General features: G+C 46.6%; 1 protein-coding gene across 2 annotated transcripts; it reads left to right on the top strand.

Moving 5' to 3' along the window:
- The first annotated feature begins 1,953 nt into the window (after nt 1–1,953).
- SHOX2 (SHOX homeobox 2) lies at nt 1,954–20,280 on the top strand. 2 transcript variants are annotated; one of them, XM_078665910.1, is made up of 5 exons: nt 1,954–2,294; nt 6,395–6,603; nt 12,268–12,325; nt 13,978–14,066; nt 17,978–20,280. In XM_078665910.1, exons 1-5 carry the CDS (start codon nt 2,069–2,071, stop codon nt 18,269–18,271), a joined length of 876 nt encoding a protein of 291 aa, XP_078522036.1. In that variant the 5' UTR covers nt 1,954–2,068; the 3' UTR covers nt 18,272–20,280. The 2 variants fall into 2 exon arrangements, with proteins under 2 accessions (XP_078522036.1, XP_078522037.1); XM_078665911.1 differs by having other exon boundaries at nt 18,014–20,280.
- The last annotated feature ends 5,219 nt before the right edge of the window (nt 20,281–25,499 follow it).

Consider the following 25,499-nt stretch of genomic DNA (forward strand, 5'->3'; position numbering starts at 1 on the left):
GGATATTATGGTTAGCAGTGAATTGAGGAGACCCCTGAATGCCCTTTCCTCGATGGGTATTATGGTTAGTAGTTAGGTGAGGAGGTCTTTGCCTTTCCTTTCCCTCTCTAGTTATTATGGTTAATAGTGAAGTGGAGAGGTCTCTGCGTTACCATTCCTCAGTGGGCGGTATTGGTAATTATAGAGTGAGGAGGTCACTACATGTCGCTGTCCTATCTGGATATTATGGTTAGCAGTGAGTTGAGGAGACCTCTGAATGCCCTTTCCTCGGTGGGTATTATGGTTAGTAGTTAGGTGAGGAGGTCTCTGCCTTTCCTTTCCCTCTCTAGTTATTATGGTTAATAGTGAAGTGGAGAGGTCTCTGCGTTACCATTCCTCACTGGGCGTTATTGGTAATAGTAGAGTGAGGAGGTCACTACATCTCGCTGTCCTATCTGGATATTATGGTTAGCAGTGAATTGAGGAGACCCCTGAATGCCCTTTCCTCGATGGGTATTATGGTTAGTAGTTAGGTGAGGAGGTCTTTGCCTTTCCTTTTCCTCTCTAGTTATTATGGTTAATAGTGAAGTGGAGAGGTCTCTGCGTTACCATTCCTCAGTGGGCGGTATTGGTAATTATAGAGTGAGGAGGTCACTACATGTCGCTGTCCTATCTGGATATTATGGTTAGCAGTGAGTTGAGGAGACCTCTGAATGCCCTTTCCTCTGTGGGTATTATGGTTAGTAGTTAGGTGAGGAGGTCTCTGCCTTTCCTTTCCCTCTCTAGTTATTATGGTTAATAGTGAAGTGGAGAGGTCTCTGCGATTCTATTCCTCAGTGGGCATTCTTGGTAATAGTAGAGTGAGGAGATCACTACATCTCGCTGTCCTATCTGGATATTATGGTTAGCAGTGAGTTGAGGAGACCTCTGAATGCCCTTTCCTCGGTGGGTATTATGGTTAATAGTTAGGTGAGGAGGTCTCTGACTTTCCTTTCCCTCTCTAGTTATTATGGTTAATATAGAAGTCTAGAGGTCTCTGCGTTTCTATTCCTCAGTGGGCATTCTTGGTAATAGTAGAGTGAGGAGGTCACTACATCTCGCTGTCCTATCTGGATATTATGGTTAGCAGTGAGTTGAGGAGACCTCTGAATGCCCTTTCCTCGGTGGGTATTATGGTTAGTAGTTAGGTGAGGAGGTATCTGCCTTTCCTTTCCCTCTCGAGTTATTATGGTTAATAGTGAAGTGGAGCGGTCTCTGCGTTACCATTCCTCAGTGGGCGTTATTGGTAATAGTAGAGTGAGGAGGTCACTACATCTCGCTGTCCTATCTGGATATTATGGTTAGCAGTGAGTTGAGGAGATCTCTGAATGCCCTTTCCTCGGTGGGTATTATGGTTAGCAGTGAGGTAAGGCTGCCTGTGCTTTCCCTCTCCTCTCTGTTAGAGCCACGTGTGAGGAGGCTGCTGCCCCTCCTGTGCACTGATGCCAGAGGTCGGAGGTGAGCTGATTCTGCAGTTCCCTGCAATCTGGAAGTTGTTGCGGGGGTCGGAGCCTCTTTGCTGCTCTCCTCGCCCGCTCCGGACACTGCTGTGACAGAGGTGGAGGTGAGGTCTCTTCCCTCGTCAGCTCGCACTGGTCCCTCCCCCTGCAGACCCAGCCCCGCTCACTGGCGCACCTCCATCCCGAGCAGGACGCACACCCACCCCTAATTAGATGAATCCGTGCGCCCTGTCACTCGCGAGAGCGGCCAATGGCAGCGTGACCCGGGCGGGCAGGGAGGCTGCGGGGCGAGGGAGGGTGTGCCGGCGGCGCGGGGATGCTCCGCGGGAGAGGGGCTTCGCCACACTTCCAAGGGGAGGCAATGCGCTGGGAGCAAGGGGCCGGCTCTGCAAAGTATAAATAGTGGCGGCGGAGCGGCGCAGCCCTGGCAGAGCGCGCCTCCACGCTGGGATGAGTGTCCAGAGCTGACGCCTGATCGCAGGACCGCGCCTGGGAGCCCCGAGCCTCGCCCCGTGGGTGTGCTTCCTGGAGGGAGGGAGGCGGGCGCAGCAGCAGCCGTAACCCCCTCAGCATCCCCCGCGGCCCGGACTATGGAGGAGCTGACCGCCTTTGTGTCCAAGTCTTTCGACCAGAAGGTGAAGGAGAAGAAGGAGGCGATCACGTACCGGGAAGTGCTGGAGAGTGGCCCGGCCCGGGGGGAGGACGGGGCCCGGGGGCCTGGAGCCGGCGGAATGGGAGGAGGTGGGACCCGCTCCCCTTCGCTGGAACTCGACCTCACCATCGAGAGGAGCCGGGACTCCCCGAAACTCAGCGACGGTAACTACCGGCCCATCACTTTATAGCGCATCCTCATCCAGCCTCGGACCGACCCACGCGGGTGGGTACCACCGCGGGTACCACAACAGTCACCCTTGGCCCAGCGGGTGCTCCGGGGGCAACACCGCCCCACGTGTACCTCTGCCTGGTAGACTGCACCTTCCGACCAAGCACGCAGACCCCTAAATGCCCCCGGGCACTGCAGCTCTACGGCCATCACCCCACAGACAGCCCTGTAGCCCTCACAAGTCTAGATAAGTAGCAGTGATGTCTGCCGATGACTGGGCTGGTGAGAGAGCGGGCCTGACCCCTCTGAAGGGCAGCTGCACGCGCCGCTCTTCAGAGGACATTAACAGATATATATGTCAATATGCCATTACCCTCTGCGAGTAGACACAACTGTGACTTTGTGAAACGTTTTGCATCCTCAAATGCTTCATACAACTTTTGTGACTTCTTAGTAGTATATCATCTCTTTTATCTCGAATTAGATTAAGGTATTTATTGTATGTATGGGATGGTATGTGTTTTATTGATATTAATATATTTCTAATATTCCTTGATCTATTTCTGTAATAGCCTTTTTTATTATAGCAATGTGTCTGTATTTTACATATTAATTCTGGTAAAACATTGTCTGTACATCTCCTCATGTTAGGATTGCTGTCAGTGCTAACTTCATTCAGTAAACACACTATTATAACCATATCAATAATCACAGTAATACGACTGATAAATACGTGTCTTATACATTATAATAATAGCAATAGACACCATATTAGAGCTTTAAACATAATAATAAATGTAATAAGAATGGGTTTAATATAGCGCTTAATATCATACACGTATAGTTTCGAAGCACTGCTAAATAGCACGTGTTAGTATTGCCCAATGTAATGGTTATTGCCATTAGAGCGGAAAATATTGAACTTTGGGCCCGCCCCACGCTTCTTTGTAAACTGCAGCTTTCAAGCCGCTTTCCCAAAGTTTTCTCAATTAATTGTGGTTGAGACCTTTTAATAATCGATGTGGCGCGCCCACGGGCGCTTCCAGCGCTGATACTTTGCTCGGTGTATTTTGTGTTTCGCCGCCCATTATTTTGTTTTTGGGGGTTTGTTTTAATGACGTCCTCTGGCACTGTACAGCAGGCGCGCGTGGCCTGGTGCACATGTAGTGCCCCTTGTCACAGAGTTACACCAGCCTGCAGGAGGCGCATCTAGTAACTGCGTGGTGTGTCCGGCTCACGTCACGTTTTGGCCCTACAGTGTACGGCGTACATGCGTGGGACGGGAGCCCTGCCTGCCACTCGTGTGTCAGCCTAATGTGTCCGTGGGGTCCCCACAACAGTGATAACATGCATGCAACAGAACTGTATGTGTAGTGCTGTGTAGTCTGGCCCGCCGCAGCCCACTCACACCACACCCCGGCCCAGCAGTGTCCCGTGCTGCTGTGGGGGTCCTGCCTGTCACTTTATGTCAGCCTAATGTTTCCACGGGGTCCCCACATAAATGATAACATTCATACAATATAACTGAATTTGTAGTGATGTGAAGTCTGGGCCGCTGCAGCAGACTTACGCCACACTCCGGCCCTGCAGTGTCCCGTGCTGCTGTGGGGGTCCTGCCTGCCACCCTTATGACAGGCTAGTGTTTCCAAGGGGTCGCGACATGACGTGATACCATTTAACAGAAGCAAGATGCTGTGCAGACATCTCTGGGCCGGGCGGCCCGTTCCACCACACTTGGGCCTCCAGTGTCCGATGCCGGCTGTCGAGGCACACCCATAAGACGTGAACTCTGCCCTCTCAATGTTTCTAAGGCTCCCCGCAGAACCTGAAGTTTAATTCATACCTTCAGATGGTTGTGAGTTCTAGACTCCTTTCGGTTCACGTGGGGACGGTGACAGGCTCCACAATTCTCCACTAAAAACAGAATTGTATTCTGAATTTTTACGAAAACAGTGAACTCGTGACTAAAACGCAGTGCCCGGCCCCTACCCGCCTGAGCTGGACGAGCCTTGGGGCACACGTGGGGTGGTGTCAAGTGAAGCGCGCGATTCCATTTTAAAGTCGGTTTCATTTTCTTTCCTAAATACCCCCGAACGGACTGACACGTGGCCAGAGCTATTGACAGCCCTGGGGGAAATGCCACTCGACCCGTTACAAATGGTTTCTGCAGGACCTTCTAGGGGTTTTTCTGTTGTAGTATATTGAATTGAACCTGCCCAATGCAGGAATTCCCAGAAGTACAAATCGAGTCAGTAACCACAATGCAACATCAATAACAATGTTCCTATGTGTAGGTGGAGTCAGTTTGATTCTATCCGCCCTAGAATTATTTTTTTATCGAAAACCCGAAAGTTAGCAAACTTAATTCAGCAGAAAACATTTACAATTTGTCACCAGGAGGTTCAACCTCGGATCTGTGGCACTAGTTAGTACCTGTGACCTGGCAGACAGTTGCACCGCAAGTTACACTTAATTGCTCAATTTACAACTTTAAGGTTGTGTTTGCAGCGCTCTGGTGCCCTCCGGCCTGTTGTGGCGCTACCTGACACAACAGACCGCGAATCGTTTGCCTCTTCAAACAGGGCCCGGGCTGACATTTGAATGTCCGCGGCTCCCGTGTGCTGCGCGGATGTCAGCTCTCTCGCAGCCTGTTTATTTTAGGTCGGAGTTCAAACAATATCTCTCCGGTCGAATCTCATTTGCAAGAGTGAAACAGAAATTGTTTCATAAGCAAATCGGGGGCGGGGGAGGTCACAGCGGGTTTAAACCGCGAATCTCAACTGCAACAACAAAACCTACAAGTGCCAGTTGCTGACATGGGTGACATTTAAAAACGTTAAATCTTCAACAGGGAAAACGTAATTTTAAAATAGTTGAATAAACTGGCTATTATTCAGAAAGAGATTATTAACACTATATTTACAATTCGTATAATTGCAATTAACGGGTGTTTACTGTGATCAAACTGAGTTGCGCTAATGTTATCGTCATGGGAATGATGAAATGTAGAGCCGCCAGGCCTCATTTCATCAAGTGGCCGGAAGGTCAGCGCGCCATCACAAAAGCGATGGCTTACCCTATTAATATGTTCAACCGGTGCCTTCCTTGCGAGCGGCACGCGCTGCACGCAGTGAAAGTGAAACTAAGCGGAACGGGTTTGAATGAAGGTGAGAGGTGGGGTGGTTTGAGTGACCTGAGCCTGGTGCATCGGCGACTCTCGAGGGCAACCGCGGGTGGTTGGTGGTTCCTAGGCGTACTCTGGCCGGGAGATAAGGATGTCTTTGCTGCCTCTCCTCTGGCCACCGAGGCTGCAGCAGCCGGGGAGGCCCCGGGACCCGGCTGAGATGCGAGGCGCACATGAGCCCCCTCCCAGCGGGCATCATTAGCCCGGGACAGTGCCGAGGGGGCTGTGAAACGGAGCTGCCTGCCTCGCGTCACGTTTCAGCCGAAGCTCTCCATGTGTTTTGTAGATATTAAATATTTAGTAAATGGTGGAGGGCTGGAAGCACTGACTGGGGCCTGATCCGCACGCCAGAATCAGAAAGAAGCGCTTATTTGTGTATTATTCCCTCGCATATGATCTGTGATGTTCGGAGACCGAATGTATGTATGCACGTCATAAAGAACTATAAATAGACACATATGGGAAGCCCTGTACTCTGATTATACTTTCCGTGCTCTGACCAGACCCAGAACAGGCACTTGTTCCAGGGTGTAACTTTGACATCTTAACTAGACTCCTCTTTAGCGCCTGTAGGAAGCTTAGCGGGTTGAGTGCGCGCTGCTGGAGCTGTAAATTCGAATTACTGCGAGATTGGCTAAATCCTTTCTCCTTTCATGGTGATACAACGTGTATCCAGTTTTCCACAAAATTATATTGTTGTATCTAAAATCTTCCACGTGAAGGGCGTTGGGTGAAAGCGCTATGTAAATAACATATTGTTGCTTGTTTACACAACATGGGAGTGGGCCGAGGTCGTGTGGGGGAGGGGAGGGGCTGTGGTCCAGTCCAGGCCCCCTCGGGGTGATGCATTCTGCTGCGCGGTGCTGTGTACTCTGCCTGGCAGCACGTCTCACTGTGTGATCCTTGCAGTCTCTCCAGACCTCAAGGAGCGCAAGGATGACCTCAAGGCGCTGGAGGACGAGGGGCAGACGAAGATCAAGCAGCGGAGGAGCCGCACCAACTTCACCCTGGAGCAGCTGAACGAGCTGGAGCGGCTGTTCGACGAGACGCACTACCCGGACGCCTTCATGCGGGAGGAGCTGAGCCAGCGGCTGGGGCTGTCCGAGGCCCGGGTTCAGGTACTGACCGCGGGGAGAGGCGAGGGGGGTCGGCCGTACACTCTCCATCTGACTCTAGCTCACACCCTAAGTGCCAATCTCACCCAATATCACCCAGCCCTTCTCTGGCCTTGCACTGCGGCACCTCACCTCAGCTCTGACCAGTACCCTGTGTCTACTACCTCCAGTCCATTCTCTCACTGAGACCTTCTGCTACCAACCCATGTCATAGCCTCACCCCAACACCACCCGACAAATGAATAACTCCATCTAAACTCACAGCCGCCCTCCTAACTGCAGAGGCCTACTCACTGGATCACCAACCAACACCCCATCTCCCAGTCCCAATCACCAACAAACATCCCAACTCCCAATCACCTACCCTCATTCATTCTCACAAAAACTACCAACACCTCATCTCACTATCACCGACCAACACTTCATCTGACAATCACCTACCAACACTTCATCTGACAATCTCCTACTAACATCTCATCTCATCTCACTATCACCTACCAACACATCATCTCACAATCACCACCAACTCATCTCACAATCACCAAGCAACATCCCATCATCCAATCACCAACCAATATCCCATCTCCCAATCACCTACTGACATTCAATCTCACGAAAACTACCAACATCCGATCTCACAATCACCTACCAACACTTCATCTCACAATCACCATCAAAAACCCATCACACAATCACTTATCTATATTCAATCTCACAATCACCTACCAACACCTCAACTCACAAGCAACATCCCATCTTACAATCACCTACCAACATCCCATCTCACAATCACTTATCAATATTCAATCTCACAAGCACCTACCAAATCCCATCTCACAATCATCTACCAACGTACCGTTTCACAATCAATTTACAAGTCCTATCTCTCAGTCACTTACCAACATGTAATCTCATAATCCCAAACCAACATTCAGTAGCACAATCACCTATCAACATTCAATCTCACAAACACCTACCAACATCCCATCTCACAATCACTCCCCCAAAACCTGATCTCTTAATCCCCTACCAACATTCAGTCTCTCAATCACCATCAGTGTGACAATCACCTACAGACATCCCACCTCACAATCTCTTATCGACATTCAATCTCACAAACACCAATCAACATCCCATCTCACCTACCAAAATCCCATGTGACAATCACCTACCAACACTCCTTCTCACAATCACCAGCAATATCCCATCTCACAATCACTTATCAACATCCCATACCCACAATCACCTACCGACATTCAATCTCAAAAACACCAATCAACATCCCATCTCACCTCCCAACATCCTATGTCACAATCAGCTACCAACATTCCACTCTCAATCTCAATCAGCTACAAATACTCCATCTCACAATCACCAGCAATATCCCAAGTCACAATCACTTGCCAACATCCCAACCCACAATCACCTATTACATTCCATACCCACAATTACCTGCCAACATCCCAACTCACAATCACCTGCCAACATCCCAACTCACAATCACCTGCCAACATCCCAACTCACAATCACCTGCCAACATCCCAACTCACAATCACCTGCCAACATTCCAACTCACAATCACCTACCAACATTCAGTCTTACAATCACATACCAACGTTCAAACTCATACTAACACCTCACTCCATAAACATGTAAAAAAAAAACACATATTAAGCATTACTGTCTCACATGCGAATACGGTATCCCACAAACACATAGCAACAGTCACAATGCAACGTCCCATCTCAAATTCTCACACTAACTCCACCCGGCAAACATTTTCCATCAATCACATTTACAGTCACAAAATGGGTATGTTAGCAAGCCATCCCATGAACCCATATCAGCAGCCTATACAATAGGACACAACAATTTAACTCACTACACAGACTGACAACTCAGCTCACACAAATAATTCATCTGGCATCAATCTCATGCTAACAATCCACCCCACAAACATAACAAGAACATACCACCACTCCATCTCAAACTTCGCTACCCACAGCTATTTCTGATTTTAATTTTTTACAAACATCTAATAGCAATCACACACAAACACCCATCCCAGAATCACATAGTACCAATGCACATCACCAACACAAACCGACAACCAGCCTCACAATGTAATACAAACAAGCAATGAGACAAAATCACACTGTGTCCCACATTTGGTTTTAAAAACACCAGTCCGCCTCATCACACCAAAAAACAAGGCATCTTGTAATCACAAATAAACACATCTAACCAACCCTTTAACACTCTGCCTCACGATCACAATCATCTCCCTGCCTCACACGTCCATACCATCACACCTTGTTAGAACGTCATTCAAAGCCCTATCGCCCAAGTTTTTCCCGCCAATTCTCCTCACGCGTCAGTCACAGTCATGTGCTGTATCGTGCAATATGTCCAGTTATCTAACGCCTGCAGTTAATGTCACGACCTCCGAGGGCGGATCTTTTTACAACTGTCTGTCCCAGCTCCCCCCAAAGGCCCACCCACCGTTTCCCATCATGCATTAGCCGACCAGGGTGCAGACTTCCCAAAACCCTCAGGGATCACCCCTGACCGCGAGTTAATTATGTTTTCTGTGATTGAATTGAAGTAAAAAACTCTGTATTTTTAAACTGCAACACTGCCTCCCTTCTTATCTGTGTCTATTTCGAGGACATCGGTTTAGGTTAATTTAGTCAAACAAATGCACACTTCGTAAACTAGTCATATTGTGAGTAGTGCGCGGGTCTACACGAAGAACGCACGTTGCCCACTGTTCGCCTTACTTCTGAAAAGTTTCCAGCTACCTCTGCTTTGGTTCTCAGTTTGAAATGTAGAATTATCATACCATCCCGGGAGAACTTAATATATAATATTTTAATATTATAGTTACGGAACCTGGTTATTTGAATATGTTAACTTTACAAATGCAGTAACTATAACTCGGAATGAATCAAAGCTTGCTTATTCTGTTTAAAGGTTAGTCTACGCACACTTTTAAATTCTAGTTAGCTTTAAAAGTGACGTGACGGCTTGTGTCAGTGGGCAGACTATTTAAAAAAAATCTCATTGTGTATGACTAGACAATACTTTGTATCACTCTACTGATGTGTACAGTAATATTGCAATTTTACCAAAGTTTAAACACTATATTTTGTAATTCTTATTTTTTCAAATTTTTAGCAGCCATAAACAGACCGAAAGTTTAAAATATCTGCATTAGTATATGTGTGCAAAATGTATTTTGTTAAATAATTCTATTAACATTTATAGACTGATTACTGATCATCGGCAGCGTATGCTTTCAAATCAGGTTGTTATAATGCATAGAGTAATTGTTATTTTAAATGACCACCTGACAAGTATTTTTTGATGTAGCGCAGTTACTGTGGGTGCATACGACTGTACTTTTAATTCATCATCCGTGTGCAGCGATAAACAATCATATTAATAAACATTAGCGTGCATATTGCATAAAAAAGCTGTATTAGTGTGCGTAGACAGTTTAATTTGAATAACTCTATTAATGTGTTTAAACAGGCATTACTTTTAAAGATCCCTGTTACTGAGTATAGTAAGCTGTTGTTTTTAAAGACCCTATCACTGTATATAGAGAGAAATCATACTTTTAAACAATACTTCTATTGGGTGTAAATATAATCTACGTTTAAATTACTTTCTTAATATGCATAGAGAAATATAAAAACTTTTAGGTTGTGCAGACAGACTATTTTGTTACCAGCTAAGTTATTAAATAAATATCCTACAATAATAGACGCATTGCAGTGTAAATGTCGACAATACTTTTAAATACCTCTGCCACTAGAAATGGGTAGATCGATTGTATTTTTAAATATTGCTATTAGTATATACGTTAACTTCCATAATTCAAAGTACTTATATTTATGTGCATAAACAGAATATCTTTTAATTAACTTCTCCTGTGTATACGGACCATATCTTTAATAATTGAAATGCTATACGCATTTTGGTGTATATCAATAGGCTGTACCTTTAAATAAATGTATAAGTGTGTAAGAAATGCTCAACAATTAAATGATCGCCCAGCCTGCATGCATGGTCTGAAGTGTGCAGTGTTCTGCAGGGTTAGCTCCAGGCCAGCGTGTGTGGAATCAGGCCGAATCCCCCAGTGTAGCGCCTGATTTATTTATGAAAGCGCGTGTTTTACAAGCGCTATACTCCCGGGGCCTCCAGCTGCCGGTGACCTCGCGGAAGACGCTGCGGGCCCCGCACATCTGCAGCTGCCCCGGAGAGATACACTTTCAGCGCCTGAATAGATGCCATCTGCACCAAGCGGGCCTCGGTTCCCAGGGGGGACCCCCAGCCTGGTAACCCGAGCGGAGCACGGGAGACGGGGCTCACACGAGTCCTGCCTGAGCCGAGAAGCAGAGCCCAAAGGGGGTTTTATCGTTCGTGACGCGATAGCGCTCTCCGGAGACGCGCTAATAGCTTCTCCTTCTAAGCGCTAGCCTGGCAGTGGTATTACAAAGGCGACCTGTAATCTATATACATAACCACCGTAGGTTGATTGGTTAAAACTTTGTCTCCGCCACCAGTGCTGAAAGGTTTTGGACAGAACTCTCCACTGGAAAAACACTAACCTTGATCGGGAGTACGGTGCAATCCTACGTGGCGCTTAAACGCCTCGTCAAGGGCCGCAAGCGCTATATACATGTACTTGCATTACAGTAATCGTGTTATCCTGTGCAGGTTTATCAACACCACCATGTCCCTTTTTCTGCACTCTGCACTTTCCCGCCCCCACATTCAATTCTACCAGTACTAGCAGTGCAGGCTAACCCTGCACTTTGCAGTCGGTGCAATAATGTCAAATAGATAATTCATACACATCAAACTATTGATATGTGAACAACCAGCCACTTTAGTTCCAATCATAATCTGGGCACACATAGCGCCTAATGCCTCAGGTGTGCCGTTTCTGCGCGCTGCAAATAACCGATGCTTTTGTTAATTCCTGTTGTATTGATTTAAAAATGCACATTTCAAAAAACAAAATGGAATAAAAACCCCTGTAAATAAAACAGAATGTAAATGCATCACAACATGGGTAAAAAAACTAAGAATGGCTTGTATAGTTTTCCTTAAAACTCAAGCAGTGCTCCTCTTCCGTCTTCTCCCAGCCCACCAGGCCGTGTTTTGAGTGGCTCAGCGAGATTAACATACTAATGACACAATTATTTCGCTGTCAGTCGCCCAGGGGGGCCCAGGGAGGCCGCACGCCCCGGTGGCGGCGCCTCTTTCTGGCAGCCTTTGCCGCCAAACACCGCGTCGAGGACGCTCCGGTGTGTCCTGCTCTTGTTGTCGGTGGATATGAAGCTAATTAATATTATAGGCTATTAATGAGCACGCGGGGCCAAGGCCCCGTGGCGCGAGCCTCTGAAGCCATTATCACAAGGCAGTATTGGATGTCAGAGAGTGGAGGGGGCCCCCGGGGAGCCGGTAATGCGGAAAGAGGAGACGAGGGTCTGGCGAGGCCATTTATCCAGAACCGGGGCAGGCGGCACAGTGTGGTATCAGCATCCGTCTGCACATCCGGTCTGCAGGAACCTGCGCCCAGACTCTAGATTCGCGGAGCTATCCCTCTGCGTGCACGCTTTCATAAACACTGTTTGTTTCCTCCTCCTGCTGCAGGTTTGGTTTCAGAACAGAAGAGCTAAATGCAGAAAGCAGGAAAACCAGCTACATAAGGGTACGTACAAGTTGGGGGGCGCATTTTTGTTGTGGCACTTTCTAAGAAACTTACAGACCAGAGTCACCTTTCCGAATAAAAAAAGGGAGCGGAAATGACGCAATGTGTTAGGAAAAGAGCTGATGATTTTAGCATTCTTATTTTAGCCCATGACTTCCGATAAGAATATTCTTTGGTGTCTTATAGTCTTTGCAGAAGTGCTCAATAAATGCGTATTTCTCATGCAACTGTTTACCTTCTTTTCATTAAAGCAATATGTCTTTGCGCTTTGCATTAAAGATTGACATGCTATATACTATCAACAATGCCCGAATATATATACATATATATGCAACTTGTGTGTGTGTGTGTGTGTATATATATATATATATATATATATATATATATACACACACACACAACAAGGTGCATAAAAACACTATATTGTTTATCTAAACTTCCTTCAATATTTACCATAACGCACTTTATTTTTATATACTTTTGAAAATAATGGGTTCATAAAAGTGCTTATTCCATGTTCTTGTTTATTATAAAAGTACGTGTTTTAAAGCTATACATAAAGCTATACACTATGCGTTGGATGATAACATGGTTTAATATACGAGCTACGACACACTATTTCTTTAGATTTAATAAAAGCACCAATGTTATATACATTTTAAAGTATATCTAATTTTCATAATTGCACTACACTTATGTTTTTACTACAGCACTATAGTGTACAAGGAGTGCTTTAATCGCTATTTAAATACTTTAGATAAAGCACTAATTTCTACATCCGTAATATATATGAGCTATTTCTATATATGTTCAATAAATTTTCTTCTATATTTTATATACCTTGCATAACTGCACTGTTTTTATATACCTGGATTTAAAGTAGTACATTTCACACGGTGTGCATAAAAGCACTACATTTGTACATTTCTTACATTAAGCGCTGTATTTTATATAATTTATATTACCTAAAATTGACAAACTTTGTATAAAACACGGTGATCATATACGTTGAAAGAAAGCACTTTCTTACATACCATGCATACTTGCTTAACATATTTTGCACAGACCACTGGGTTGAATACTTTGAATAATGCATTATATTGCATATACGTTTATTTAAAAGCAATAAGACATTTGATTTTCAAATAGGACTAAATTGAACGCTATGCTTAAAATCTATTTTTTCCATGTACTTCGCATACCATAAATACATTTGAAAGTACTTTTCAAAAGCAGTCTTATATGAAAATCTAATGACTATTTTATATACTTTGCATAACGCACGATAGTCTTAACAATTTGGAAAGAGTATTGTGTCATGTATTTTGCTTAAAAGCAATTAATCGTGTACACTTTGCATAAATCGCTATGTTACAAATACTTTGCATAGACCAGTATATCGTGTACAATTTGTTCTGCCTAAATAAATCTAAATTGTGTACTCTTTGTTAGAAGGCGCTATATTGCAGGTTATTTGCTTTTAAGCACTATGTTGTGCCCAATGTACATCAAAGCGATATATTTGAAACACTCCCCCAAAAAATCGTATATTGTTTGCATTTTTCATAAAACGCTGAATTTAATAGACTTTTCTTTAAAGCGCTATGTTTCTGCTCGACAGCAGATCTGATCCGTGTGTCTGCTTCTTGCAGGGGTCCTCATAGGAGCCGCCAGCCAGTTCGAAGCTTGCCGGGTAGCGCCGTATGTCAACGTGGGCGCTCTGCGGATGCCGTTCCAGCAGGCAAGTGACAAACCTTCCTTTAAGCGAGCAGGTGTCGCCGGCTCGCGCTTGGGGGCGGGCCCCGGCCTGGCTTGCATGCGCCCCCTCCCTCTTAACCTCCCGACCTCCTCTGCAGATGCAAGGCCTGCTGACAATAACCCACCCCGCGGACCCGCTGGGGCCGCAGTCAGATCACGCGCTGGTCCGTGGACCCTTCCCATTAGCGACACGAGGCGAGCAATTACAGGAGAGCGTCGCCTGGCGTCAGGCGGGCACACGTGGCGCTCGCCTGTGATCTGCACGCGCCCTCCCCGCATATACCCGGCGTGTGGGAGGACGTACAGTCTCTCATTCCCTGAGGAAAACAGCAGATGAATCCTTTCATATAGAACCAATTCTCAACATCAACAGAGTATCCTTTGGCGTCTATCTGTTTGTTTAATACTTTTAAATTCAATTACTCAATGTGCCACCGTTTGCTACCCTGTAACACAATGTCCAGGGCCCTTATGCTGCAACTGGTTCCACTCGAAATCATTTACAAATTCTTAGCTGCATGTTGGAAAATGATAAACATGCATATTAGACGAAGACTGATACATTTAACATTGCATCTAGTGTATCTGATTATATAACAAATATTAATCACGTTCCTTTCAAATAAACTAATTAGGACATAGAATTAACGTGTAAAATATCACCGGAAGACCAAAGTCCTCCAAAGTGCAATATTTTTGGGAGTGAACTTGCAACAGGCATTTAAACAACCTCAATGTCCTTCCATAGCCGCATTGAATAACAAACCCTAGAGCACAGTGTTTTCATAACACGATTGACAATTGAATTTGTGAACTTCGGCTACAAGGGGGGGGGGGGAGGGGGGGGAGAGAGAACTCCCCTGATTTTGCATTACAATGCCATCCACTTGCATTTTCGACTTATAGTTAATTTCAACTCGTACATTTAGCTAACAAGAATGGGTACAACGGTGACGTTTGATTTCCCGTGGATGTTGAAACTATGAGAGCAAAGAAAGTGTAGAGTGAAGAAGGGAACATTCATTCATTTTTTGTGGAAAGGTGGCCCTTTCAAGCTAAACATAATTTCACGTACGACCAGGAAGCAAAGACACATGATTGTAGGTAGTTCCCGAGGAAGACGTGCGACTTCACGTTCTAGAACACGTGGACTATTAGATTTCAGAAACTCTTAGGTGTCCGGGCTTGAGCGTAGGTCAGTAGGGCTTGAGCGCAGGTCAGTAGTGCTTAAGTGCAGGTCAGTAGTGCACAGGGGACCACAGAGAGCCGACTCTGGTTTCCGACATCTGAAGGGAAAGCCGGGCTATTGTGCTCTCCTGACTATTGTACGGATCAGAGGATTCTCAATAGAACCCTTCAGAATATGGCCTGTCCTGTTTAGTCAAGCCTTGCACACACTGCGCCTAGGAACACACTTACACACGCATCATATTCATCTCTCAAACTGCGACCAACACTCCTGATCCCAGCCAATCCAGGCCCTTACACAACTTCCGCTTCACACGCCCATACATTCGATTGTTCCCCTCACACAACATGGGGCGCCACCACACGCCCCCCACCACCCCACACACACTCTTTCCTTCTCTGTATACATATCTTTGCTCAAACACTCACCCATGCTGTCACTCTTTCCCTGGAACACACATTCTCCTGGTATACACTCCCTGCACGCTCACCCAATCATATGGGCATTGACAGTGTACACACGGCTGTCTCTTTTAATCCACTGGTCACCAGCACACATTCCAATTTAAAGATGCCACCCTCATACCATACACACCGACTCTCATGCACATTTCACACACACTTACTCCATCCAAATACACGCCACACACCGACTTATACTTATCAAGCCTCCTGCAGTCTCTTGTGTCAGGGTTCGAGTGGGACAGAACACAGGCCTGCAGACGACAACAAAGGCCACCCGCATTAGCGAATCAGATAGCTAAGAAGGTGGTCCCTATCTGCACATCGGGACAGTTCTGACCTGGTTGAGATAAGCTGGTTAAGGTATGGGAGACTGCAAGCACTTGTCCTTGCTACAGGCCATGAATGCGGTCATATCAGACAAACCGACAGTAAAAACCGGCCCAGTAGACCACAAAATAGGCCCACGAACAGACTGAAAACCAGCCCACACACTGACCTGTCAGACCGGCCCACCTGACACTGCCAGGTTACCCTGTAGGTCAATCTGACCTTGCCTCACACACGGTCATGAGCACAGTAGTCCTTAGGCACGGCCCCTCCTCGACTCAAACACCCCATGCAAGGCTTAACTCGCACCCCAGCTCCATCTCATGAGCACCCCGCCCCCGCACTATACTGTCATCATATGTCTTGTCTTGAGGCAACTGCCCTCTTTCACGCTGTCACTTGTGCTTTTTTATGAAGTGTCAGATCTGCTCATTTTGGGGCAGATTACAAGGAAGTGACGCATCTGTAGAGATGCACCACTTTCCCTGCGCCACCCTGAGAAACTCTTGCGCTACCGTGGAATGCTCCATATGGCACACCATGGCGCAAGGATTGACAAATGCTTTAGAAATTGATGCATCTGTTAACCCAAAAGTCACGCACTGCTGGAGTTGGATCGCAAGCAGAATGCAACTCCAGCAATGCATGGGGAGGCCTATTCTCACTACACTGCATCACTCCTTACGCCTGCTTGAAGCAGGCGTACGGTTTTGTTGCAGTGGCATCCTAGAAGTGGCGCAGTTAAATCTTGCAGATTTCACTGCAAAATCTTGTAGATTTCACTGCTTCACTTCCACAAGGCTTTTTTAAGTGGGAACGCCCACACTGCATACATTATACCTAACAAAGGAATAATGTGATGCATCTCCCTAGATGTGTCATGTTGTAAATGGGCCGCATTTTTACACCGTCGCTGCATCACAAAAATTGACACAACGGCGGTGCAAAAATGACGCATGGGGCTTATACATCTGCCCCTTTGTATTTTATATTCAGATCCTTTCCACATTTCATATTCCTAAAATTAATTTCTAAAATGTTCCCTTCCTTAGTCGACCCTATCTTTGAAAGCTTTGAGTACTAATCCACCTTAAACTTTCTAAAGCGTAAACACTGATTACCTAATTTACTCCCCATGATGTACCTTTCATAGCACTCTAGTACATCACTCCTTATTACTACAAATTCACTGAGAAGGCGGGGAGCCGCGCAACCAGGGTCTGCACAGGACCAGAAGAGAGTGCAGGTATCGTGAATGAAGGCGTGAAGATAATTGCACAAAAGTGCAGACGTTAGGGTGTTTGGACAGTCACTCTTCTGCCAACGAGCACAGGCTGACTAGTCCAATGTAGGCTCCAGGGAGTGGCTATCAAGGGTGTCTTAGGTAGAGTGACACAGGGGCATTAGCACCCATGGGTGCGGGGCCCCACTGCACCCCTTTACAGCTGTTGTTTTACTCAGCCCTGCCAAGTTTCCCAGCTCCTTGCGTCACCTGATGCTCCAATCCAGTTTTTTTTCTTTGAATTCTGGGACTTGCATTTTGGTTAAAAAAATGTAACTGGTGCATAAAAAATATATAACTGGTGCATGGACCTACCTGCGAAACTTGGCAGCTATGTTTATTACCAAAGCAGGGGATGTAGGCCAATTTTTCTTGTTTGTATTAGGGCCCAATGGCAATTTTCTGCACTGGCAGGCTCTTTATTCTTAACGCACGTTCCCACTCCAGTCCGACAAATACGCAGTTACCCTCAGACTACCCCCTTTTCCTCATACCTATCCTGCACGTCACTTCCGCTTCCGCTCCTGCATGCACCTGCTTCGTTGTGTCCTTTCTCGCTCCCTTCTCCTGGCATCCCCCGGTGTTAATGCTTTTCTCCTTTTTTGTCTTGTCTCCTCGTGGTATACCTTTAGGATAGTCATTGCAACGTGCCGCCCTTCTCCTTTCAGGTCCAGGCACAGCTACAGTTGGACAGCGCAGTGGCGCATGCGCACCACCACCTCCACCCGCACCTGGCGGCTCACGCGCCCTACATGATGTTCCCCGGACCTCCCTTCGGCCTCCCATTGGCTACGCTGGCGGCGGAGACTGCGTCAGCGGCGTCGGTGGTGGCGGCGGCCGCGGCGGCCAAGACCACGAGCAAGAACTCGAGCATCGCAGACCTGAGGCTCAAGGCCAAGAAGCACGCGGCCGCACTGGGACTGTGACTAGCACCGGAAGGGCCCCGCGCCGTTGCAACGTACTTCCGGTACCCATATCTATAAGCAGCCGGTGCTGGGCTGCTGCCCGCAGAGAGATGGGAGCAAGCCAGAGTCGGCCTGGAGAGACCAAGGGAAGGGCATACGCACTGCTAGAGGAGGAGACCCTCTCCATACAGGGACCTTATAGGGTACCCAGGGGCAGATGTGCATTCATTGCCCGGAACATGTGAAAATCGATTCCAAGGGCCTGTGCCCCATTCCATGTGCCAATGGCCACCCTTCTACAGTCCCTGTCATCGACATTTTCGGCACCTATCCACAACAGACAAACTCCAAGCACTTTATGGAGAAATGTGCATCGAATCACGCGAATTTGTGCTCAGCTGTCACATCATTTGCCCAGCAGCACTCTACCATCCCCTTTGCATAGTGCCCATTAAACAGCGTCGGCCATCAGGTCAATCTGCTAAACTACCTACAAGTACATCATATGTGTCAAGGTTCATCCTATATGAAAAGTAGATTTGGGCCCTTGTCCAGTACAGTAAACCAGCGCGTGCATGATAACCCCCTGGGGGGGGGGGGGGGTGCTTATGTCATCAAGGGCATCCGTGATAACCATGACCAACGCGCCTAACTATAAGGGCACACGCAGCAACACAAGCAGCAATATTTACCCAACAACAAGCACTTCCCTAGCAACCAGTGGGACAATGTTAATCCCTGGGAAACAATTCATCAGGGTTCATCTATTAGCAGGCATTGGTAATCCAGGGAACACGTTCTTCATTCATGGATGACGCCATTGGCAAACTCTGGGCCTACTGTCACCCAAATACTGAGCAGCACACAGGAGCCCTTGGCGTGTGACAGCAGTATAACAACACGTGTGTCTGTGTCCACCAACACTTGACTAAAGTGGTCTATCCAGGCGAAAATATGTCGGGCGAGAAAACAGCGAGAAGTTGGATAGAAACACAAGATGTGCATTCTGGCAAAACAAGCAAAAACTTTTGGAAAACATGAATGGGAGTTAGTTTTTATATTACAAAAATAACTGCGATTTGCGTAAAGAGGAACACAATAACATGATTATTAAGTAAATAGAGACAAGCAGCTGGGAAGTTCACCGGGTTTGAAACTCACCCTTTTCTGCAAAGTCCATTTTACTACGAACAACTTGACAAGCGAGGCGGGCCCTCTCTTTTCCTTGACTCAGATTATCGAGTTTCCCCCAGCGCTCCTGGAAGAGAGAGACATTTTCTGGGAGAATTTATAAATGACAATAGACATAATGCCCCGAACGGCAGACTTCGGGTCCGCATGTACTTTCATTTCACATGTGACGCCACTTGAATCACTTGCACTCTGTTCTCATCTGTTTTTGGAAAAAATGTCACAGATCAAATGTTTTCTGTTTAGTTTGGAGGAGGAACGAGATGTGGCATCTGTGACCGGCAGCGAAGGGGCACCTCGGCTGCTTTCCATTTTTTAGACCCCAGGAGGGGACACAGCCGAGACTAGTGCTCTTTCTCTCTCTCCTACCTCTCAGCGCACCGAGTGCACCCCCACCCCCCAGTAACGAGGGCACAGCCCCATCTATAGGTACTTTGTACATGTACAATATGTGAATACACCGAACAAAGTTTATTTTGGCTAAATCGCAGACTGTTAATGGCCCTGTTGATTGTCAGCATTCGCGTTTGATTTGAGAAAGGGGGCCTGTCCACCGGCTTTGTGATTTATTTTAAATAATATAGATATTTAATGTCGGGGATTGGTCCTGAAGTCAATATTTTATATATCCCTGTTTCTTATTGATGTAAAATGCATACAAAAAGCTCTACACTGAATGAAGCGTGGACGGGCTGTGTAACTATTTGTTCTCCATGAAAACAAATTATTTATATTTACTGTACATTTTTTTTCTATTGCGATTTTAAGTTATTTTAAAACACAAACGATACTGTTGTTGCATTGCATTTGTCGTACAATATATTTTGGTTCACTCTGGACTGATTCGCATTTATTAAACGCTGACATTTAGTGACCTGCCTATACTGTTCACTACAGGCCAACTATGCATATATGTTTTTGTTTTTACATTTTCTAGGTACTATTGGTTTATGCTCACTTTCCTTTAAAAATAACAGGAATTCTGTCGGGTCAGCAATGTTTTTCTATTTAGCTGTAGTTAAGCGCTTGTTTAATTTCACTGCATTTTAGAAGAACACGACGCGGACGAAGGCTCCGCTTAGAAGATCAATTTGAAATGCAGAATTTATGTAAATTTGACACTTATGCTCGTGCACTAGTAACATTTCTTCTGATGAAAAACACATAGGCTGCGGTTCCTGCTTTGTTCTCGGATGATGGCGTGTCTTCCCTGGCAACATGGCAGGCCCCATCAATATTCACCGCCATTACAAAGTCCTGTTATTAAATCTCTTTCATCCCTGGTGTCGAGCTTTTACACAGTGCAGTCTGGGGCTTTATGTTTTAATACGGTTAATAGCTCACAAGTGGAATTAACGCAGCAGCCCGCTAACTCTTTGCGCCTAGTATTCTGTTACCTGGATTGAAACTGCATGGCTTAGCTATTTCCATGGCACTTAGATATATAGTTTGCCTTTTTTGTTTTGCGGTTTTATGTAGCAGGAACTCGACCCGAAGGTATTGCAGCCCTTTACATGAGCACCAGTCACGCTACACAAGGACACGTTCATTTTTGGTAGGCACAGGGAGATGAAGTGATTTGCCCAGAATCACTGGAACCCGGTTCCCCAGCTCCAACGTCGGCAGCTCTGGCCGTTAGACCACATCCTCTTGCCTTGAATGGGAAGATTGAGGGGGGGAAGCTGAAGCAGCAAGGTGAACATTTAGGGGATTCGACTTTCCATACGGACACAAACATTGGAAATGACGCAGCCATAACTGTGTGCTATAGAGATTTCTTTTGTTTAACGTTTTTTTTTGTTGCAGCGTGCACCGGTTTGTGGGTCGTGTTTTATAAATGCTTTGGAGTTTGCGGGTCTGGGTGTGTGTGGGCATTAGATCGTGCTCGTTTACTGTCCACATATATCTCCAAACACTCATTATTTCTGTCTATAAATTGGTATTTGTCTGTAGTTTTTGCAGCTATATTCACATCTGTCTTCCGCACTGATTGTTTTCTCTTGTGTATCTGGGAGAGGTGGGCACGCCACCAACTTCAGAGAGCAGAGACAGGTGTCTGGCGTGGTCCTAAGAGACAAACGAAGAGCCAAGCCACTGATAGACCAACAGTGTAAACCACACACAAGATGACAAGTAAAAAAAAAACATTGCAAGTTCAGTGAGATGAGAAATATGCCCATTTTGTGTTGTATTCATGCTCCCGCTGTGCTGCAGCAGCTGTCATTCAGTTTGCAGCATGATGCTTGTTTGTTTTACTGTTACAAAGGTGCATAATCGGGGGCTGGGATGTGATCTGGCTGGGTTGCGGCATCTCCTTTAATTGAGGCCTAGAGCTGTGTTCAAGCCAGACCTTTGACTTGAGCCAGACTCACGCCTGCTTTGGCTCACCTGTTTATATGGGACACACATAATTTAAACCTAATCTAAATTATTATTATTGGAGTAATTATCCCCATGGTCTCTAGTATGGCTATTCTATGAAGATTACCAAACTCTTGACAGAAACAAGCTATACTGTACATTTCTGTGTGTACGTTAAGTTATGTTCTGTTGTAGAGCGTGCTGCCCCCCGGGAAGGTATCCTGGCCTTGAGCACGTGTGAGTCTAGCCAAACCTAGGGCCTAGCAAGACTGCTTGAAAAACCAGGTCTTCGGCTTCATGCGGAATGCAAGAAGTGAGAAGGAGGTGGCTCTTATGTGTAGTGGCGCGTCATTCCACTTGTTGGGAGCTATATAGGAGAACAGACAACCACAAGCCCTTCCACCGTCACCCATGGCTTCTGCTGTGCAGTTTAGAGAGACACAGGGACATATTATCAAGGGCAGTTCCGCCACTTTAGCAGCACTTTTTGCCGCTAAAGCAACGCTATTCCTATCGCCCTTTTTGGAAGGCGGCGCTAACATGCATTAGTGCATGTAAGCAGCCGAATTCCTAATGCCAAGCATCTTAGCGATATACATCGCTAATGAGATGCAATGTAGGCGTTCCCTCCTAGGGCAACATGTGTAATGCTCGCTAATCCAACATCGCACTATTACCAACGCTTCCCATAAACAGCGAAGCGAACAGAAAATGCGTGCTAAGCCCCCATTATCGCCGGATCCTAACGCCATAAAAAACCTGACTTGTCATTATTGACTATGGGAGGTGGATTGTAAGGCTGAGTCCACACTCCCCTATTACCAAGCTTGACATTAGCGCTGTGAAATCATCACAGGATTTCACACGCTAATTTCATTATCGCAGTCTATCGCAGGATTTCACATCGCCTGCCAGCTAAGCATTGTTAATACGCCGCTGACACAGTGATGTAATCCTGCGATAGCCGGCGATAATTTAAATTGCGCTAAGCGCATTTTGCGATATTTATCGCAGAATGTAGTTAATATGCCCCACAGTTTGTAATGTCCTATAAAGAGCACAGCATTAAGCTTGAATTCTGATCTTGTTTTTTGACACCACAGGGTACAGCCTTTCACAGCCTAGACATTCTTATGTGACGGAAAGCAAACTAAATATCAGATTTTTCTCAAAAACCTAACTTTTCAAGAGAGAGGCAAGGTCTGTGTAATTGCCCCACTTGTCTTTGCCTGGTATTATTTGATCTCTCTACACTCCACATTCCTGTGTGTGGGAATTAGTATTGATCACGGGTTGTATGCATTATAATGTTGGTCCGTCCGTCAGGCAGGAAACACTCACAAGCAGTCTCCCTGAGGATGTACTGTCAGAAGAAAATAGGACCGGGATCCCCCAGCATGCTCCCCGCTCCCTCCTGATAACCTGAGAACCCACATTGGAATCATCGACAGATTTGGGTGGGTGTAAAACGGCCATGTTTAATATTTTTTGACATTTCATAAACATGACAAGGCATTTCAAATACATTATTCACAGTTATCAACACAATTTTATTATTGACCTTCTTCAGCAAGATTAAGATTCTAATCCTCCAGCACTAAGGGGCCTTCCAGCTCACATCTTCCATGCCGAGCATCCACGCAAGGTGCAATGCACCTGCGCCCATGAGGAGTGGGCCCCAAACCTCTGATCCTTGTCCGCCCTCTCCAGGGGCCCACCCTCCGACCACCAGGCTGACCAGGGACCCAGGAGGCTCGTAGCCTGTTGCCCTAGCCTCCCCAGCCGGGGCCATATTTTACAGCGGAGAGCTTACCGTCTCCCCCCTCAGTGCTGGCGTAGAGAGTACGCAAGGCGGACTCCCGTCCATTCCGTCGGTCAATTTTACTGTTCCAAGGTCTTTCTACCGCCACAAAAGTGACCAGGGCCCACAGGTCCGTCACCTTCCCCACCTGCGCTCTGAAAGACCGACCACAATTCTACACTCATGGTATCCGTACCAATGTTTGATAACTGTACCCAATCCTCGAGATACCTCACCTCACCGGAAACCATTCAGTGTGGAACGTGACGCGAGCGGCCTTTCGCTGAGCACAACCCGGTCCATTCCTCCATGAGCCGCCTCACCGTGATATTCGACGCTCTTGGTCGCGCTCTGGGTCCATCCTTGTGATACAACACCTCTGTGGAAACCATTTGGTGTGGGATGCGGCGCGGGCGGCCCTTCGCTGAGCACAACCCGATGCTCCGGGGCCTCCGCCCTGCGTGGTATCATACCTGACCATGCAATTTCTATCCAGGGAAATACACTTCCCAGCCACGCAAACGCGGTTAGCGGCGCCTCTTTGACCGTCGGGGACGAATGCCCCAGTACCCCCACCACCTTGGCAGGGCACCCTAATGCACAGGAGAGAAATGGAAAAGTCAGGCACAGTCATGACCAAATTGCAAGCATCATTTAACAGCCACCCAGGCTTGATGTGAAGATGAAACCAGTGGATCGCCAGTATCCCCTTTTTCCCTGCTGTGTCAGATGACGAACCTGCCCCTCGTTGCTAAGGCTGCCGACCCCAATCTACAAGAATCAACTGAGGCCGTCTTTTTCTTCGTGCAAAATGTTTTGGCTCCAACCGATGGAGCACCACCTGCCGCAGTTATACCCATAGGGCAATCAGGTCGCCCAGACGGCCGGGTCTAGCTTGCGTAACTCAAGCGTAAGAAATGCACTGCTACAATCGTAATACTGGTTATATAGTGCAATGTATATACGAACAGTACTATAAAGTAGTTCTGCAAAAGCATTATATGTTTTCCATGCCATAAGTTGTCTAAAACATATAAAACACAAACCATGCTAAAGGATGGCGACCAGTACCCAACTAGTGCTACCACCATATGCCTACCCTGGACTACCTAACCTAAGCACAGTAAGAGGGAATGAGTAAGAGAGGAGTAGCTCAAGTTTGAGTCATTCTCGGCCATGACACAATCCCAAAATTATCTACGGGTTGAATCAGCTCCGTCCCTTTGGGTTTTGGAATGAAAGATGTCTCGTATCTCTTCTATGGAACTTGATTTCCCAGTCACCCGCAAGGGGGACCGGAAACCCTGGAGCTGGATGTCTCTACCGGAGAGAAAACAGCCTCTCTCAGTGCGTCAGCTGGAGGGTCAGCTTCCTTCGGCACTTGCAACTGCGAGGCGTCTGCAAGTAGTAAGTTGATCTGCTTGTCAGGATAAATCTGAACATATTTAAACTTATGAAGGGGCCGAGTTAGACGTGTGATTCTCCTTACTAACGTCGTATGAGGACTCAATTCCCAGCCAAACCTTGATTCCTAGAAAAATTAGCATATAGGCAAGGGGAAGTCCCGAGTTGCTGAACGCAGGTTTCTCTAAGAAACAGTCATTGATTCTAAGAACTTAGCGGAAGTAAGGTAATGTTTTCTGTGGCTCTATAAGGTTAAGATGCCCCTATAAGGGGGTGAATCGGGAAGACTACACTAGGGTCCTAGATTCCTTTCCAACACCAGTACGTTCTCCCGATCCTGTGGGCCCCCCCTTCCGGGATGGGCCAGCCTCTAACAGGTGAATCACACCCTCTGGTACCTTTGCAGCGATGGCACCCATCCTGCTCGTATGCCTGCCATAAAATTACTAACATACCTGAGGAAGTCACCCTGCACCCCTTACTTCTTCATCA

The sequence above is a fragment of the Lissotriton helveticus genome, chromosome 11 (genome assembly GCF_964261635.1).
Source record: "Lissotriton helveticus chromosome 11, aLisHel1.1, whole genome shotgun sequence".
In the NCBI taxonomy this organism is placed as follows: Eukaryota; Metazoa; Chordata; class Amphibia; order Caudata; family Salamandridae; genus Lissotriton; species Lissotriton helveticus.